The sequence below is a fragment of the Misgurnus anguillicaudatus genome, chromosome 5 (genome assembly GCF_027580225.2).
Source record: "Misgurnus anguillicaudatus chromosome 5, ASM2758022v2, whole genome shotgun sequence".
Taxonomy (NCBI): Eukaryota; Metazoa; Chordata; class Actinopteri; order Cypriniformes; family Cobitidae; genus Misgurnus; species Misgurnus anguillicaudatus.
In genome coordinates this window covers 39,693,769-39,714,545 of record NC_073341.2, presented here as the reverse complement: position 1 = coordinate 39,714,545, position 20,777 = coordinate 39,693,769, and the positions used below count along the sequence as shown (strand labels likewise).

The 20,777-nt window shown below is 37.4% G+C and overlaps 1 protein-coding gene across 2 annotated transcripts in view; it reads left to right on the top strand.

Moving 5' to 3' along the window:
* The window catches only part of plxna3 (plexin A3), a 197,094-nt gene that overhangs the window by 17,108 nt on the left and 159,209 nt on the right, over positions 1-20,777 (top strand). For both annotated transcript variants that reach the window (XM_073868164.1, XM_073868165.1), the window contains exon 3: positions 3,999-4,181. In XM_073868164.1, coding sequence (XP_073724265.1) covers positions 3,999-4,181 — 183 coding nt within the window. The remainder of the gene's footprint in view (positions 1-3,998; positions 4,182-20,777) is intronic.

The window sequence follows — 20,777 nt, the reverse complement described above, 5'->3', positions numbered from 1 at the left end:
AATCTTTTGCAAGATTTACCTAGCAGTAAATATTAATACACATAAAACATATTTAATGATATTTAATGATAATAGTTTATACTGCTTATCAAAGTTTTGCAGCATTTCTTTAAATGCTGTTTTTTTCATGGCTTTGCAATGTATTGCATAACACTGTCAGTTAAAGGTGTAGAGGAGAATTTTCTCGAATTTTAGAGAAGAACCCCCTTCTCCACTTTTTAAAAAAATGCAATTGCGCAACACTCATGATTGACAACTAGGAGGACCAATAGTCTTGATGATCCACCTGGAAAAAGAAAATCCTCCGCAATACCTTTTAAGTAACGCCATCTGATACGGTCTCGTTTATACAGGTGCTACAGCTCCCCCTTGTGTTTTTAGAGAGATGTGCAATCATTGTGGTGATCTGAAATCATTGCGATGAGGTCAAACAATAACGGTGATTCAATTATTTAATCATTGTGACAGCCCTTATCAACATATCTGTCAACCTTCCTGTTTTTCCTGGGATTCTCCCGTATTTTACCATTCTATCGTGCCATCATCACGTTTAAATAATTTCCCGTATTTCTCCAGTATTTTAATCTTTCTATAAAAAATCCTACTTTGCTGTAAGGAAATTTCCCTTATTTTCAAATCCCAATGTTGACGGATATGCTGATAAATTCCTCAGGACCATCTTATGTTATGACTGTCAGATAATATATTAAAATTGTTTTTATTTCTATGAATAATTTTTTAAGTTATTAAAATTAATTTTAGTTTACATTTTTCCAGTTGGGTTTATCGGCTAGTAAATGTTTATTAACCTTTCGATGCGCACTAGCTCGGGGGCGGAAAGACGTCAGTTTTTTTCAACGCTGCTAACAATATCTATATAGCCTACTGTCTACAAACATGAATAATATTAACATTACTATAGACCGTTTCAGCAGTAACAACATAAACAAGCGGCTGCACGTAGCTTCGGGTAAACTCCGCTAAAAATAAATAACAACAAAGTTCTTTAAACGTAGTTTATTTATATAACAAGCAAAAAAAAACAACACATAGGTTACCTAGGAAACCAAAACATTTGTTATTTTCGACGAGGCATTTTTTCAAGAGATCAGTTTAGCAACTAGTCAGAGCATTAAAAAAACGAAACCGGAAGTAAGGTTTGGATCCAGACGTGTATCACGTGCTTCCAATGAAACCGTTTATACATTGTTTTAAAGGTCTACGGGTTTAGCATCAATGTATGGTCTCTGTTTTGAGATACAGATGCCCTAGCATGATAAATGTAGTATTTTGTTACAGAAGTCCAGATGACAACATGCAAAATATAAACGGGACTCCTTACCTTTGTGCTGGTATAATGATCGCGAATTGAATCCAGGCTGTTTCAGATGTGTGAATAACCCATAAAAACTCTCCAATAAAATACATTCAATGACCATTTTTGTCCACAAATGCTATAAAAATAATACATAATATCCAAACAGCGCTGTCAAATATCGTGACGTCATCTGACTCGCTCGTTCCTCCAATGATTCATGGAAAATATTGATAGACAGAACGCGTGGCCAATTAGATAACGAATCCAACGATCTTTGTGATGCATGTAAACAAAAGACTTTTATTTTGGGGCTGACTGGCACTTAGAAAAGGCACTAGTCTTACAAAAACTCTTGCAAGAACCTCATTTTTGGGTCTATTGACTTCAAACGTGAAATATAGCTTCTTCAGACTTGTGGCTTTGGCATCATTGCATTTCTAGGTTTCACGCACATATTTATCATTAAGATTTTTAGTATTAAAAAAGATGTTATGCAAAAAAAAAAATGTATTACAATGTACTTCAGCCTCTAACTTTTTTAATTTTTATCTAAAAATAATTTTGAAACCTGGAAAATGAAGCTTAAAGTGTCTTCTGTCTAATCATATTAGTTATGCTTTTACTCTAAATGGTTTAGTAAAAACAGCCCTTTAAGTGAAAGTATGTCTTTTCATGGTTTGGGCCAGAGTGGGGGTGCTTTTCAAGAGGTTAATAGTAAGTTTGGGAGTGACTCTGAGCTTAAATGCGGTACTGTAGCTTAGTTTTATCCCTATGAAATAGTGACAGACATCAACAGCACAATAATTTTATTTGAACTTCGCCTGAAGGACAGATTTTCGAGGACGCGTTTCGTCCGCTGCTGTAATTACGACGGGAACAATAGCAGCACACCTCGCGGCTCAAGCAGAGCAGATGGGGTGAAGATGGCGAGCGCCGTTGACCTCCTTCCTTCGGGGGGGAGTGGTTGTGGTTGTTTTTATGAGCAGCAACAGGGTTCCCTATGATTTCTGCTACCAGGCTGCTGGGGTATTATTAGCTTTTCTCATGCGCGGCGAAGGACCTCCGCCTTATAATGAGAGCGTACGTGTCTGCCGCAAGCTCATGCTTCGTTTAATACATTTATCTTTCATAAGCATGCTCGAAAACAAGCAGTTCACCCCCATCTCAATCATCATTCAGGACCATGCTCTCAAGATGCCCATTGCTTTTAAGAATTTGGAGGTGGAGGGTGCCGAAAACTGTGGTTGTGGTGCCTTTGTGTTTTGCATTAGCGCTATACAAATTGGCTTTGCTTTGATTCGCAAGAAAATTAAATTAAATAAAACTGACATGGGTGAAATCAAGCATAGAAACGTGCATGCATCTTTTTATCAATATGTGTGATCTTTGGGATTTGCTCACCCCACCAAAACAAAAAATACAAGGAGAAAAATCATGTCTTTTGTGTCTGAGTTTTACAGAAAATATTTTTACCAATAGATTTCTCAACTGGCAGTGTAGAAACTGTTTCAGATCCTGTTCTCAGGCAAACATCTCGCTGATGTCATACACATTCAGGAGGAGGGCTGACCCATCCTTGCACTTTACAGGGGTGAAAGGATTTTTTGTCTGCGGTCGAAGCCGAGATTAAACAGCTCGGTGTGTAACCGTGGACTTCTGAGACGCCCGGTAATGAGTCAATAGTTCACCTCTAGGTTGAACCGGGAGTTAGGTGGGCTCTTGATGACATCAGTATTAGTCAGATTGATATGCTGCAGATGTTAGCTAACGCAATTGATTTTTGAATAAATCCTCCAACATTTTTTCGAGGAGAATGAGACATAGCGATTTTATTAATTCTTTCTCCCTTTGTGTCAGCGGACACCCATTAAAGTCCACTGAAACAATGCTTTTCTGAGACGTTCAGAGGGTAAATTGTGCCTCGTTCAGGAGAGAGCATCTAAAGTGATAAAACACCGGCGCTAAAGCAGATTGCAGGATGATGTCATGTCTCACCGGCCGGTGTGCGTCTAATCCCCCCGAGCTCACTTTCACGGCCTCTGTTTGGGTGGCTTTTCTCCGGCCGATCTATGAGCTGCCATATCCAGTCAGAGATATCGTGATTTGAAGATAGCCAGAGAAAGCTGTCTTCGGGATATTTATTTGCTTCTGTGGATATATTTTATTTTGGTGATGCATTTATTTAGCTTTTAACATGAATAATGTAGGTGAAAAACATTAGTCAAGAACCGGTGCAACAGGCAATTCACATATGATGCATTAATTCTTGAATTTTGTCGGAATTATTTTTATGTTTTTGTGTGCTTATATTGGCAAAAGAGTTTGGTAGCGTTTCACAAAAATGAAAAATTAATATTTTGTTATTTACCATTGACTTCTATAGTAGGATAAATAATACTATAGCAGTGAATGGTGACCCAGATCTGGTTAGCTTAAAACATTTTCCTATTCCTTTTTTTAGCGAAACAAAGAAATGTATACAGATTTGAAACCACTTGCGGGTGAATAAATGACCACATTTTCGTTTATGGGCGAATATCTCTTTAAATTGTTTATAAATGTCGGTAACACTAGATCTGACAAAATTTAAAAACCTTATATATATATATATATATATATATAATACAAAAAGTTTTTTTCTCAAATATTAATGAATTATTATGAATTTATTCTTGTGTAGCCCAAGCAGATTGGCGATGATTTCTGTGGCTTGGTTCTGAATCAACCTCTCGGAGGTCTGAGGGTCATCGAAGGCACACCGCTGTTTGATGACCGGACCGACGGCATGGCGTCTGTGGCTGCGTACACTTACGGCGATCATTCGGTGGTGTTCGTGGGCACGCGCAGCGGTCACCTTAAGAAGGTAAGAACTGAGTCTTATCCTCCGTCTTTCACAGATGTTACATCAGCGTCCAGGGAGCTTTTGGTTGTTTTTGGTGTTTTGGTTGACTGGAAGTGATATGAATAAGCTTGTACGACTGAGTTTTTTTGTTTGTAGTACAGCGATGGCTGCAGAACTGTAACAAATCCGCTGTGAATTATAGTAATCCCTCAATGATGCTATTGACTCGATGCCTTGCAATTAATGTACAGGATAATATACATCATACATTTTTTATTTCAGTTGATGTTGTGTGTTTGCAATGATGATACATTGGTCAGTGTTAAGCAGTCACAAACGTTTTTCTTCATATTGTGCTGTATTCACAAGTATAAGTGAGGCATTACCTTAATTAATTAATAGGGAAATTATAAGATAGGAGAAGTGGTCTGTATATGACAAGGTATAACCAGAAGCGAATAAAAGGAAAAACCTGCGCTTATTCGCTCGTAGTTGGACACTTGAACGTCATTTGTGCGTGAAATGGACATAATTTGTGCGTGAAATGCGCTTCATTCGCGAGTGAAATGGGCGTCATTCACGAGTGAAATGCACGTCATTCGCGAGTGAAATGCACGTCATTCGCGAGTGAAATGCGCGTCATTCGCGAGTGAAATGCGCGTCATTCGCATGTGAATATATATATATATATATATATATATATATATATATATATATATATATATATATATATATATATATATATATATATATATATATATATATATATATATATATATATATATATATATATATATATATATATATATATATATATATATATATATAGCTCAAATTGAGTAGAGAGCGTTTTTTACAACTTACCAGATTGTATGATCAAGCAAGATCATTTTTTCCCGTTTCTATAAAAGTACGAAGATGTGTCATATAGCTCCTGGTGTCCACATTTAGTCCTCCATTGTTGTTTTGTATTTCTACCTCAGTGCACTACGTCTTTATCACACTACAACTAGAGCAAGCTCCTGATTGGTTAACGTGGTGCAAATATACGCCAATGACGCTTGAATGACGCGATTTGTCAAATGAACGACACGCCACAAATTGAGCGTTTGGCCGTTTTTTAATCATGACATTTGCGCAAAACACGCCATTTGCGCAAAACTGGTTTGAAACAGCTTGAGGGTTGCAAATTCCGCGTTTATTTGCGCGAAACGCACCATTTGCTCAAAACGTTGCATTCGCAAAGTTGAAAAACTTTGCTGTATATTTGCAGCATTTGCATGAAAAGCAGGATTTGCTGAGCCTCATTCGTACGAAAAGCACAGCAGGATGTAAATCGCGTCTTTGCATTGACTTAACATGTAAATCACTCGCGCTTACCGCTTCATTCCCGTCTGGTGTGAATGCACCATAAGAGGAATTGATGATGTCAAATTTCATGTAAAGTTGTTTCACAATCGGGACAAGTTATTACCACACACTACGATTGCAAAGACACATTTTATATTGGTGTGAATTGCACAGAATTTAAAATGTGTCCTGGATTAAAGTATTTTTTATTTTGACTTCAAAGGGACAGTTCACCTGAAATCTAAATTTTTTTTCACCGTCATCTTGTTCCAAACTCGCATGAATTTATTTTTCTAGAACACAAATGACAATGTGGAGGCTTGACAGCCTCATTCACCATTCGCTTTCATCTTTTATCTACACAGTAAAGGGAATGGTGACTGAGCCTGTGATCCTATTGAAAGACAAAATTCTAAATAACAACAGAATAAAAATATCTGGGTGTACTGTCTCTTTAAATACTTTATATACTGTAATGAATAAACCTTTTCCCTTTTTTAACACGCATGCTTGTAAACCACCAACGAAGTAACAATAAAAGCTCACCACCTTGTGACTCATTTGGTTCGGGCAACAGCTGTGGATGTTTAGAGATTAATGTATCCACTGGTGAGTTTAAGATCATTCTCCACAGAAGTTACAATCTTAATACCTCAAAAACAGCTTTGGTTAGTTTTCTCGTTTATAACTAACATTTAAGCCCATATATGCACATTAAACCTCAAGGGAACCAAAGTTAAAGGGTGGAGTCGTGAGCTAGCTTTCTTTCTTCGTAAATAGTTCAAGCTGTGTATGAAAAGAGAGAGAGAGACCCAGACGCCTTTACAGTTTAAACATTAGTCAGCAAGCAGCTCTCTTAATGCGTGCCCTATATGAGGTCATCGCAGTGAACGCACATTAGCGATGAATTCACGATACAGTTCATTGAGAGAATCTCACATTAAAGAAATTAAATTAGATGTGAGACTGGACGCGGCACAAATCGTTCTGAGAAGACGACTTGGCTCGTTCACAGCAGACATCATAATTAAAACACGGTGGAAGTATATGCTACGGTTTTGTGTGCTCGCCCGGCTTTGTCCGAGCACACAACTCGAGAATATAAATGCGACCGCATCCATTCTGCTCTCGGAATTGGGGTCCGGGGGTCAGTCCTTTGGGAGCTGTCCTGTTATGTTTCTGGTTAGGGGGTTCGTGTGTAAACATGTTTGGATATACCTCCCAGTACATTCGGGATGGAAATGCGCATACGTTTAGATATTGGATTTTGAGTAGTTGGCTGGTAGTCGTGCGACTTGTTAATAAACAAAATACAGAGTTTGATGGTAATAACCGGCTCTGTTTGTTGATTGAGATTATATGTTGTGATGAAGCTTTGTATCCACATGGTGTTCATATTGACCACAAGTCACAATAAACAAACAGCGAGAGGAAAGCTTAATGTTTGTATTTGTCACAAACATTCTGTCAGGATGAAATAGTAAACAGTTTATGTGTGAATCTGGATGGTGTTTGAGAGATGCTGGCACTTACAAGTGTTTAAATGACTACCGCCACTTTTGGCCTTGTTGACTTTTAGAAGATACACTTTTTTGTTTATTTAATTTGCACACAAAAAATGTCCAACAGTGAGTGCTTAAACTTACTTTACATGGGAATTTAATCATGTTTTTTCCCTCAGTTTTTGTGCCACGCATGTTTTCTGGGTTATATCAAAACATTTTAAAAATTAAATGCAGAAATGCTGGGTTATTTTTAACCCAAAGTTGGGTCAAAAAGGGACAACCCCAGCTGCTGGGTTAATTTAACCCAGAAAATGTTTGATCCAACAATGGTTTTAAACAACCCAGTATAGGTTAAATTACAACACAATGGGTCATCTCTTTTTGACTCAATGTTGGGTTGAAAATAACCCAGCATTTTTTAGAGTGCATTTGTTTTGCTAATGATAATTTTACAGCTAACATTTTATGTATTATGATGTCATAAGAGTCGTAGTTAAAGGATTAGTCAATTTTCTTAAAAAAAAAAAACAATCCAGATAATTTACTCACCAATATGTCATGCAAAATGTTGATGTCTTTCTTTGTTCAGTCGAGAAGAAATTATGTTTTTTGAGGAAAACATTTCAGGATTTTTCTCATTTTAATGGACTTAAATGGACCCCAACACTTAACAGTTTTAATGCAGTTTAAAATTGCAGTTTCAAATGACTCTAAATGATCTCAAACGAGGCATAAGGGTCTTATCTAGCAAAACAAGTGTCATTTTTGGCCAAGAAAAATAAAAAATATGCACTTTTAAACCACAACTTCTCGTCTATCTCCGGTCCTGTGACGGGCCAGCGCGACCTCACGTAATTGCGTAATGACGTTGAAAGGTCACGTGTTACATGTATAAAACGCACATTTGCGGACCATTTAAAACAATAAACTGACGCAAAGACATTAATTTTCATCATTCGACATACAACAACGTGGGAACGGTCCTCTTTCTCCACACTTGTAAACACTGGGGCGTAGTTTCGATATGTCATCCGTGACCTCTTGACGTGATGACGTATTGCGTGAGATTGCGCTGGCGTGCCACAGGAACGGAGGAAGATGAGAAGTTGTGGTTTAAAAGTGAATATTTTTTATTTTTCTTGCCAAAAATGACAATCTTTTCGCTAGATAAGACTCTTATGCCTCGTTTGAGATCGTTTAGAGTCCTTTGAAACTATAATTTTAAACTGCATTAAAACTGTTAAGTGTTGGGGTCCATTAAAGTCCATTAAAATGAGAAAAATCCTGGAATGTTTTCCTCAAAAAACATAATTTCTTCTTGACTGAACAAAGAAAGACATCAACGTTTTGGATGACATGGTGGTGAGTAAATTATCTGGATTTTTTTAAGAAAATGGACTAATCCTTTAATACCTAAATATACCAAGTTAACAAAGTAAAATATTGATAGATTGACTTTCATCGACAAATTACAGAAGCCTTCTTTTTACAGCCGTTTGAAATGGACCCTGTATTAGTTTACCATTACTACACTGTGAAAAATGTGCAGCATTTTTGTTAAATCAACACATATTTTTATGTTACTTTAACCTATAAATTCAAGTTAAAATTGTTTAACTTCATTTTAAGCCAAAACTTAAAATAGTAGGTGGAATTGACTTGCAAAACCAAGTTGTTTTAACTCCGTGCTGCATGTTTTTTTACAGTGTATGATAGTTAAACTATTTTGTTTGTGAAGAAAGTGATTGCCATAGTAGATTTGTTGTTTAAAGGTACCTTATGTCTTTAGGTTCATTCCACTGAAACCTGACTAGTTAATTAAAATGTTAACTTTCTTAACTGGCTCAGCGACAGGAAACTGCATTTATTTCTCTCTTAATGGCGTACGAAGGGCCTGTTTGTTGTGATTGTGTGCAGTGCTTTCCGAGTGTTGCGTACCTGCTATAATGTGGGCGAGAGAATACAGGAGGAGTCTGGGTAATTACCCCGTATCTCCCTTCGCAATGGCTTGTTTGTTTTGGCAGGAGAAGAGAGACAGAAAGCCGCTTTTCTCAAGCTGTACGGAAATCACCCATGAGTCTTTAGTGCTTCCTGTCCCCAGTTGGCTGCCAGTCGAGTCGTCGGGATGTAGTTTTGACTTCAGGAGTCAAAATACTGAAAAGTCTTTTTTCTGAAACGTTGATTTAAAGGTGCCGTAGAATGTAAAACTGTAGAAATAGATGAATAATACGAGCTCTTTACATGACATATCGTGAGCCTCAAACACGATTGTTTCCTCCTCCTTATGTGCATGCAAAAGACCGCTGGAAAACAGACCAATCTCAACATGTGTCACACCAACTGTGACGTTACGTTAAATTAAGTACAATGTTGTTACAATGCTAAAAACAAAGTTGTGACTGCTGAGTTAGCCCTATATGCTAGTTAATGCTAATGCTAACGTTTGAGCTGAAGTTCTACTATTGACGTTACAGTTACGTTTTGCAGGTCCATACTGAGAACAACACAAACTTACCACTCAGAAACATCCATTAACAATCTCCAAACTATTGATTATTCCTCAAAATCTGTCTCTTTATCTGATACAGACTCAAACATAAGATCTGTTTACACACACACAGAGCTACTAAAGGAGCTGCTCTGAGAAACAGCCAATCAGAGCAGAGATCAACATTATTATTCATGACCCTTCCAAAAAAGGTAATAATAGATCATTTCAATTGAAAAGCAAATTCTAGGGTTGTAAATGGACATGTAAAATAATTTCTGGATAATTTTGCACTTAATAAAGCCACAAACCTTCTATGTATATGTCAGAAAACAATTTACCAAATTATTGCAATGCATTCTTTGGTACCGTTAATTTCATATATATCAACCTTATTGTAAAATATTAGCATTGTAGTTAACTAATAATAATAATATTAAACTTCTAAACATAACTCTTCTAGTTTGTGCTACATACAAGATTAACCCTTAAATGACTGATATGTTTCACCAATCATTATTGCATGTTTAGGTCTTTAGTGACCTGGAATATTTACTAATACTTCAATAACAACTACAAAATGATATGATAATAATTATGTTTGACATTTTATTGGTCAATATATGTAACGTTAAAAAAATGCACTTATAACATTCTGAGATGTGCATTAAAGGGTTAATAAACCAAAACATGGGGGGCTTGTTAAGAAGAGGTGTGGTGAGAGCTGTTATTTTCCAAGTAATCGAATTTTCATCCGGTGGATAATAAAACGGGTGAATTAATCAAATAAACTTTTATCGAAGGAGGGTAACACCTGGCAACCACCCAGAACATCCTAGCAACTGCATAGCAATGGGCTGGCAACAGCTCAAAACGCCCCTGCACAGGCAACTGCTCACATTTCCCTCATAAAATGTAAAAATCTTTTTTTTTATCATACATCCTACCCATATGAAACAAACTGATGGTATTTTGTCGATCGCAATAATCTACGTCGGGTCTTTAAGGAATTCTGTCCCTCCCGTTGTACCGTTTAACTGATAGCCTGGCCTTATTTTCGGGCCATCGAGATATTTAGCAGCAAGCGCAAAGCCAAATGAAAATAAATGCGGTGAGTTATTTCCCCCTGAACCTGTGCTGTTCTCATGCCGGTCACAGAACCGCGGGGGTGCTTGTGGATTCTGCAGTCTGAGCCGTAGGAGAAACGGGCAGGAGATAATCTGACCACTGGGAAATAAACCCAAGGTTGTCAGGTTTTTTATGGAATGCCATACCATGCAGGCAGCGAGGATGTGCGTGTGCGCATGATCTTTCCGTGTCTGTATATCATTGTTGGTGCACACAAATGGATGTACGTGGCTGCCATTGAATCCTTAATCAGGTGCTCTTATGTTGGTTTATTGTATAGTCTATTTAGCAGCTAAAAGGATCTCAAGGTAGCTGTAGTATATCACCAGAACGGCCCCTATATGCACTGACCTCCATGTCTCCGTGACCTCTATTCTCTGTAAAGGATCGGCCGTGTTTAGGAGCTCCCCAATTTGTAATCTTAATTCTTTTACTGAGCCCTAAGAGCACAATTGTTTTAAATGGGGCCTGACGTGTAACATTATATTGTTGAATCTAGTGGCTTTTGGTTATTATCCAACTCTTATTTTGCATTTTTATGTTTCAAAGGGGTGCCCGATACCGAATGCTTTAAGTTTGCAAAACCAGTTAAAATTATAATCAAATATTAAAAAAACATAATGGTGCATTGTGTAACTTTTCGAAGGATGCATTTTGAAATTGAGGGGCGAGCAGTTGGTTGCAATCTCATCTATAGACTGTTTCAGCAGTAACAACATAAACAAGCGTAATTTCCGGTAAACTCTGCTAAGAATCAATAACAACAAAGTACTTTAAACCAGTGTTGTTTTTGGCAGCCCTTTTAGTTTTAGTCTTAGTCTTTAGGACGAAAATGCTTTTTAGTTTTAGTCACATTTTAGTCACTTATAAACTTGATCGTTTTAGTCAAGTTTTAGTCAAGTTTTAGTCGACGAAAACGCAAAAAGGTTTAAGTCAATTTTAGTGAAAAAAGTATTCTTTAACTAATTAATTTAGGTTAAAAAGTGCCTTGCCTTGTTATTTAAATACACCACAAAAGTATTGGAAATGGGCATAGGTTTGACAAGTAGATACATGTAAAACCTTAAGCTTACCATGAAACGTGTCACAAGCCGAATGTTGAGTAAAATTGAATGTATATGATATGGTAACAGCGTGACTTGTTAGTTACTTTTATAAAAATATTAGCGTGATGAGCCTTCAGGTGCCGCTTGAGATTGGTGGTATTCTTCCCACCTAGTTTGTGGCCACATTTACCGTTGTCTCCCAATATGCATTCCGTTTTTCTTTTTGGTTGATTATAATGAAAGAATGTCCATAAATCATCTCGTCGTTTCCGTTTATTGGTGCCACCGCCACGGTCCTTCGAACTCACCACAGCCACAGGTGTGTTGTTGTTGTTGTTGTTTGAAATCTGGTGCGCGTGGTGGGCGTGAGTGAGACTGTCGCTGCGTCCCAAACCGCATACTTCCATACTATATAGTAGGCAAAAAGCACTACTTCTCGTACTCTTTGCCTACTATATAGTATGGAAGTAGGCGGTTTGGGACGCAGCGAGAGTTGACCCAAAACAAGGATAGGAAGCGGCAGCATTGCTGATACTTTTTAGCTAAAAACAGACAGATTTCAGGCAAAATAGGCAGTAATGACATGCATTGTAAGCTTTAGACTTATAATCATTTTCGTTCTGTCTCGTCTCGTCAACGAAAACGCGAAAGCGTCTCGTCATGTTTTCGTCACCTTAGAAACATTTTTAGCTAGTCATCGTCGCGTTAGCGTCATAAAAAATGGTGCGTCGACGAAATCAACACATAGATTACCTAGAAAACCAAAATATTTTTTATTTCCGACAAGGTGTTCGTTTAAGAGTTTAGTTGAGCAACTAGTCAGACCATAAAAAAAATTGAAACCGGAAGTAAAGTTTGGACCAAACTGCTTATCACATCACTGCACGTGCGTCCGATGAAACCGTTTATAGATTACGCTAAAATGTACCCACCACCTTTAAATTCATATAACCAACATACGTCATACTTTTTTTTCTGGGAAAATAATGCACGACTCTCTCTGGTTTACCCGTCTATGTGCGTTGACCTAAAATGTTGACTTGTTGAAGTTTTAAAATGAATAATTTATTGCAAACTGTTGCGGTCTACATATTGTGGTATACGTTCCCAATACTTTGCCGATTTCTTTATATCTCGCAGCCCTAATAGTACATTTTCTGTAGATGTGTTGTAAATTGTGCATTTGTGATTTTTTGGTTTATTCAAAATTTGATTTGAAGTGTTTTGCATTTTGAAAAAAAAAAATATATAGATACTATATAGTGCAGAAATGATAAGAGTACTGTGTGTTTCTGCACATAGCAAAAGATGGGATCATGTTACTCATGACATGAGCCGTGATCCTGGGTGATCATGTTTACGTTTTATAAAGATAAATATGCTAGGGTAGAAATTCTCATTCTAGACACGGCCGTAGACACATGATACACGATTGAATCCAGCAGATTAGTTTCCCTGTCTCGGTGTTGAAATTGATTAATGCCTTTTAAAAAGCGTCAAATCCCCGAGCTTCACTGGCAACCGTTTTGCATGGAGGTTTTCTTATGAACACGTTCACGCGAGTCACCATAATCCTCATAATTGCACACGAGCTGCGAGTATTTTAATTTTTCTTTTCATCGCCTGCGTTTTTCTTTCTTTAGTTCTTTTTATTAGCGCAATCTTGCGTCTTTGTCTCCAGCCCACGGAAATTCCAGAACGGAGCAGAACCTGAATGTGTCTAATGGATTCGCTCAAACAAGGTCAAAGCTGACCACTTGATCGGCCATTTTGTGCCTGATTTTTGCTCTATTCAAATCAGATCCAGCGATTGGGCTGGAAATTGGAGCTAATTTAGTGGCGTAAATCAGTTCACGGTGAGCGGAAGAGCGAGGCGCGGGCGTGCAAATGGCCGGGAGGCTGATTTATGAGCAGGCTCGGCCCAGAGCCACTTTGATCACGGCTAAATCTGTTTGCCGTAAATCCACAAGTCGGGGAGGGAAACGTCTTGTCTTGGGCCGGGCTGCACCGCATGAGTGTCATCTGTCCGTGTTGCGTGACGACAGGTTAATAACCTGGTGATCAGCTCAAGGTGTAAAAGTCTTAAAGGTTTTTTTTTGCTCTACTACTTTAATTAGATGACTGATTTTATATGTGTGTTTGTTCACAGTAGTGCGATGACACCGTGATGACTTCTGATTGTATTGTGGGCCAAGTACTTGAATTTAATAATAACTAAATTTTTGGTACAGTTTTTTTAGGCTACCATGAGCACAAATCGTCTTATGATAACTCTTTCTTTAAAAAAATAATTAGGAGTTAAAATTATCTAAGTAAGTAGCTGTGGGAGTTTCTGAAGGTCAAATGTGAAATAAATTGTTATGCTTAACACCCAAGCTATATGGGTAAGCCATATGTAAAGCAAGCAGTATCCAGATGCCCGTGATCACACATCAGTTACTATTATTAATATTTCTGCACCAAGCCCTGAATATTTTCACTAAAGCCCCCAATGTTTTTTCTTATCATGTTTTCATCACTGAAATTTCATGCGCAGTAAAATAAAATCCTTTAGAGTCACAGTTGTGCTCCCTGAGCATCAGACAGTATGATGTCATTGACTCCTGACAAGAACCGCCCACTGAGACTAAAAGAAATGACTGACAAGTGAACCGGCCAATCATTGATTAGACGTTCGAGCTGTCATGCTGCAGTCTGATTGTATTATGCTTTGTGATCATCTGCATGTGCTTATGTGGTGTGTAAAGGGTTTTACTTGATCTGGTCTGGAGTAATAATAATGTTTGTGCATTACTTTTCTCTGTGTTTAATACTTTGCTTTAGTATGTGCGTTTGTGCATGTGTTATGTATGTGTTCGAATGTGGTAAAAATGTTTAATGTAATTATTTATTCTCTTGCAAAAATGCACTGGTTGAAAAAAGTTCAAAAGGCACTGCGGAAAATAGTATCCTACCATAAAATAAATAGCTTGTAATATAGAAAGAAGTGTTTACGTGTTGGCATGGCTCTCGATTTGTAGGTTTAAAACACATATTTGTTTTAAAAAAACGCTTAAACACCCCCAAATATTTTTTTTAGGCTTTGATGTGCAGATTTCTTCTATTTAAACTTTGTGGTTCAGAGTTAAACAATTGATTTCACCCGGCTAAAATATCATTGAAATGTCATTGCATTTAATAGAAACTTCTGTTTAATTTTGACATTTTACGCGACCAATAAATGTGATGCAAGGTCCCATTTGGTCCGTTTTAGCTTTGCGGAGTCAGTCGTACACTGTAATTGTGTCTGGCGTTATAATGATACTGTGCAGATCACATCCAACCTTCAAATTTAGACTTTTGCTTTTGATCTTTCTGTGATTTAAGAGGACTTGATTCAATGTGCGTAATGGAAACAGTGAAGGAACATGAGTCACGTCCCCTGTAAATAATCATTTATACTTTAATAAAACCGGCACCACTCTATTTGCTTAAATTGTTTTAACCTCAGTCATGCACTCTTCTTATTGTGTTTTGCATATTAAAGATGTGTTTTTAAAATTGCTTGGTTTATTGTCAGTTAAATATATATTACTAAGGAATAATAAGGCAAAAGTGATCAAGATGTTGCAGGCCAGACTTGAACCTGTGACAAGCACTTCAATGGCTGTGTCCAGTGAGTCTTTTAGCCCGTGGTCCTCCTGGCTGTCGCAGGTTCAAGCTAACAAACACGAGCGCTTATACGTGTTGTATTGTAAGTTTAAGGGCAGACCGGGCCACCTGCTCTCGCTCTTATCTTGCCTCTTTGTGTCATAATTTAATGGGAGGCTTGATAATTTCATTAAAGGTCAAGACGAATGCATCTCATAAATGGAAGCTCTGCGCTCAGGAGACCGGCCCTTATGCACCTGTCTGGCCCCGTGGCGTTAAGGGCCACGGGCAAGTGCCCACCATATCCTTATGATTCAGGAACTGGATTGTGCAGACAAGGCAACATTGTGTAGACATTAAATGTAAATGAAACGTGAATTTTCTGATGTCCGCTTTTCTTCCCACCTAAAGATTGTCACGTTTCGATCAGCTGAAGAGTCTGCCTGGTTGCAGCTCGATGCTTTTTATCATTCAGTTCCCATCCTGCCGTGTCTCAATTTCCGCCCGGCCTCACCTCCGTGCTGGAGCTAACCTTGGAGCCGTGTGCAGAAAATGAGCCATAAGATTTGCCATTTGTTTCTCCTCCTCGAGCTACCCGCAACCTCGCTGCCATTTATTACACCGCTGCTGCCCAGGAGGAAACGACCCTGTTTTCCTGGATGCAGACGCATTAAAACGGCTCATAATAAAGCTACAGTAGTAGCGTATCACTGTGGATTTAAATGCACGTTCGGTGGCATGAGGAGAGACTTGGACATTATTAATAAATGATGTTATTTTGTTAGTCATTGTTTTTATATATTTATAATCTGATGACTTTTGGGCCAAAATGAAGGTCAACATGAAAAACTGCTTATTTCTTTTGTAATATTGTGTACTTTTTAATCTAAAGTAAAGGTTAAGAGATGAAGAAAAAAATTAGGAGAAATATTTTTTCTCCTGAAAAATATGTATTTAGTGAGATATAATTTTGGGGTGGGACTTGATTCTATTGGTTATATTGACAAAGTCCCTTTAGGGACGTCACGCCACTTGGCGGCCATGTTTGCAATGCCTCCAAGCTGTTTCCAAGTTATTTTATGAACTGTACCAATAATTTTGTTTCTCAATTGCATGCCCACAGGTTGGCAAATGGTTCACGTGACCATTTACAGAGTCCCTTCCCTAAAGAAATGTCAATGGATTGATTAAATTGAACTATTAAAAACCATTTGATTTCCCTCACCAGAGCCGCCATATTGAGCATTGCATTCGCTCCCATTATTAGTAATAACTATTATAGCTATTTGTTGCTAGCTGCATTTCCATTACCCTTTAAATTGCGCAAATTTACATTGTGAATTGAAAATACTGCCAATGGAAACACGTCAATTTCACAAAACTCCCATATATTGCAAAAAAGTCTTTACACTTGCATGAGGTGGTTTTTCAGGCAATTCAGAAAACTGCAATGGAAACAGTTTATTCACGTTTTCAGGTCAACCGATGTAAGTCAGTCACAAAATTGTTGTTTGAAGATGAAGCGGCAGTGTTTCTCATACATTGATTTACTGTGATGCACGCAAATAAAACTCACATTTAAAATGAAAAAGGGCTTATAACAAGACATTGATGAGAAGAGCAACAGCAGTAAGGCTTCAATGTAAATGTATGGTGATTTTGTCAGACGATGACGCGTTTATAAATCAGGATTTTAGCAGCAGTTGGATTAAACACGAGGTGTTACTTGGTCATGTTTAGTAACTATTTTATAGTCTACTCATTTTATGTCTGACAACAGAACTGATTATACTTAAAAATAACATTCAGTTGTGTTAAAATGCAATATAATGTGACAGATCAAAGAGAAGAAGTGAAACACTCGATCAAGCGCAAACGCAACACGCAACAAGTCTCTCAAAATCCTGTTGGAAACACTGCGCGGTATATACTAAAATCTAACAAAAACACCTCAGCACGTGTCTGCTCCCAAGTATAAGAGCCTTTTTTGCCAATTATGTTTGGATAACACTCCTACATTTCTTTTGATTTAAAATTATTTACTATTACCACCAAGAAACACCTATACGTTGTCGTTCCCAAGTATAAAAGGCTTTCCTTGGCATTAATGTTTATATAATACTCTTACATCTCCTTCGGTTAAAAATAATGCCTAGTGCTGTGGATGTGATATTAGTAAACTTACCAACATCAGTCGACGTGATATTTGAAATCACTTATCAAAATTAAGTTTCAGTATCATGAAATAAATATCATTCATATCCTCGGTTGATGGAAATGCCATAATTTTGCAATTGTCTTTTTTTGACATTTAGAAAATAATGCTAAAGTTTTGAGCAAATCTGCAATGGAAACACAGCTATTGACTAAGATCGTAAAAGTTGCTTTTACTTTCAATAGAAATAGATGTATAGAGAGTACAGAGTAAAACAAAATGACAGATGAATCTTTCACAATAGGACCACAAATATGCAGAAAATTTGGTTTGTTGTTTATAAACAGTGTTGTAGACTTTACATTATAAGGTCACAGTGAGCGTAGCTGTTGTGGAGTCTTTTACTAACAAGCTGTCTGATTTAAGATAGTGGCTCTCAACAGTAAACTGAATGCAGACTCTGTCCTGGTAAACAGATAAAATCGAGGGGGTCTCCAAAAACCCCCATTACAATTACTCTGCTTGTCACATGATTAGAGATCAGTTATTTAATAATGCATTTCACAAAGGAGAGCTCTGTGGTGGACTTGCGTGGTACGATCACACACGCTGCTCTCATTCTCTCCGTCACCGGCTCCATTCTTTTCCCATCCGTTTCTGTGAAGACATTTGGCAAATACCTGCTGAAGTAGAGAATGAGGCGTCTGCTTTTAATGCCAGATAAAATATGGTTCAGACAGACTGACCAAAATAATCACAATTGTGAGGAAAGAATAAAACGGTAAATGGTAAAAATGTGCTTTGATATGTGTTCAGCTTTTTGGATTTGGTTAGGGGATGTCTGCAAATTACATCTTTAGGTAGCACGGCAGTTTTCTGCACAGAGACCGTTCAACTAAAAATGGTCATTTACTTGCTGTTGTGGTGTTATGATTTTGCATTTTTGCATAGCACAAAAGGAAAAATATTGAAGTATGTGCTGGTTGTTATTTGTTTACATTTGCAATGTTTTGAGTAAATGACAACTTGAATTTTTGATTGAACTTTCTCCATAACGTTTTCTAGCCTAAGGCCGGTTACGAACGACATGTTGAGGTCTGTGATCGTACACGAGCAGGAGTTTGTTTTCGTTTACTCAGGTTGAGCTTCCATCTGCTGGTTCCTGGTGTCTGACGTGACAGAATAACACACAACATCTGTTATTTTGAGGAAAGTCCCAAGAATGAAAAACTTCCATTTGTTAACGTTTGACAGATAGACCCATCATAGTAAAGGACATTCATCTGTTCATTGGTTTCTTTAGTGGGTATTTGAGGACTTGTGATGGTTCAGGCCGACTTTAGGTTTTAACACCATGATTCTGAACTGGTGAGGGTCATGAACAGCATGCAACAATGCAACAAACCTTATTACTAGGCATAGTTAAGATGGTTAAATAAGTGAGTTGATGTTAAAGAATTACTCCACTTTCATAAAAAAAATCCTGATAGTTTACTCAACTCTATGTCATCCAAGATATTTGTGTCTTTCTTTGTTTAGTCGTAAGAGTGTCACGATTGCGATTTTTAATCGAATCGATCGAAATTAAGTCACAACCTCGAACTTCGAAATAAAAATGGGATCGTTGATGCTGCCACGCCCCCATGTCACGTCAGGTCGGTTTGCTAAGCTTTTGTTGTGTAAACGCACATGTGGTTGAATGTGTTCGAACAGCCACAGGAGACCGCCTTCTCTCTGCCCATTTATTCAATCTGAGGTACTGAACACAATGTTTTACGTCTTTTCTGACTTCTGGCGCGAACACACAGTGAACAGCGCTATTTTTAGCCTTTCATTGATAAAACTAAAGCATCTGATCTCCACAGTTTCATTTTGCAAGCGTGTGAAGGTTGCGCAATCTTATATCATTACACAATCAAACACAATCAGCCGACTCCGACATAATATTAGTTTGTTTCCATATAAACTCGTCATTACTGACGCTCGCGTTTAAATGACAACAGAGAGACTCGCCCACAGTCTCACAGACCATCCCCACAAAGAAATCAGGACAGAAGTGGTTAAAAGTGGACAAAAGAGACGGATTTAAATACCAGGTGTAAACGTGATGCGTCTGTCTCGTCCACTTATGATCCGAACGATAAAAACACATCTTAATACCAAGTGTAAACAGCCCCCAAGATGTTTGTGTCTTTCTTTGTTCAGTCGAGAAGAAATTAAGTTTTTTTTTAGGAAAACATTCCAGGATTTTTCTCCATATAGTGGACTTTAGTCGACCTCCAAAGCTTCAAAGGCTTTAAACGATCTTAACAGAGGCATAAGGGTCTTATCTAGCAAAATGATCATCATTTTCGCATAAAAAGTACTTTTAAATCACAACTTCTCATCTTGCACTAACCATGTGAGGAGCCAGCGTGACCTTACATATTACGTAATCACATGGAAGGTCACACGTTACATATGTAAAACGCACACTTGCAGACCATTTTAAACAATAAACTGATACAAACGCATTAATTAGTATCATTCCACATACAACAACATCTAAACGGTCTTCTTTCTTCAAACTTGTAAACACAAACGGTAGTTTTGCATACGTCATACGTGACCTTTCGACATGATTACATAATATGCAAGGTCACACTAGCGCATCACACGGCTAGTGCAAGGTGGTTTAAAAGTGCATGGGTGATTCTCACGAAACCATTGAAACACCACAGCACTAATGATTTTAGCTTTAAAATGTGTAATATAGTAACATTAAAAAGCATCAGAATTAACACAATACTGTGTTCTACCTTGCACAATGTGTGATTTCAACATAAGAATTTATAATTGGAAATTTGATCTCATTTTCTGCTGAAATTTTCATTACCGCAATGTGTCCGGCTGTGTTTGAACATGCGTTATGTTGTAATTTAATCAAATTAACACAAAAATATTAAGAAAAAAAATTAATGAATGTTTTGCTAGACTACTTTAGATGACAGAAAAAATATTTACTGAATATTCATGTATAATAATAATGAAGAAAAATTAGGAAAATGATGTGTCCATGCCTGATGTTCTCATCCTCCGCAACACTTTTTGAGAACAGTTTAAGCACACATACAGAATTTTAATAAAGTTTGATTTTGAGTGACCAAGCACATGGACCAGTTACTTCAAGATGGGTACCAGGTAAGATCATTTTTTTACAGTTAATTTAAAAAATTGTCTTGTCAGAATGCTTACACGACATTTTGATTATCATTACCGCAACAGATGCTTATTAAATGTTAATTTAATTAATAGAAGCATAATACTTTGATTTTA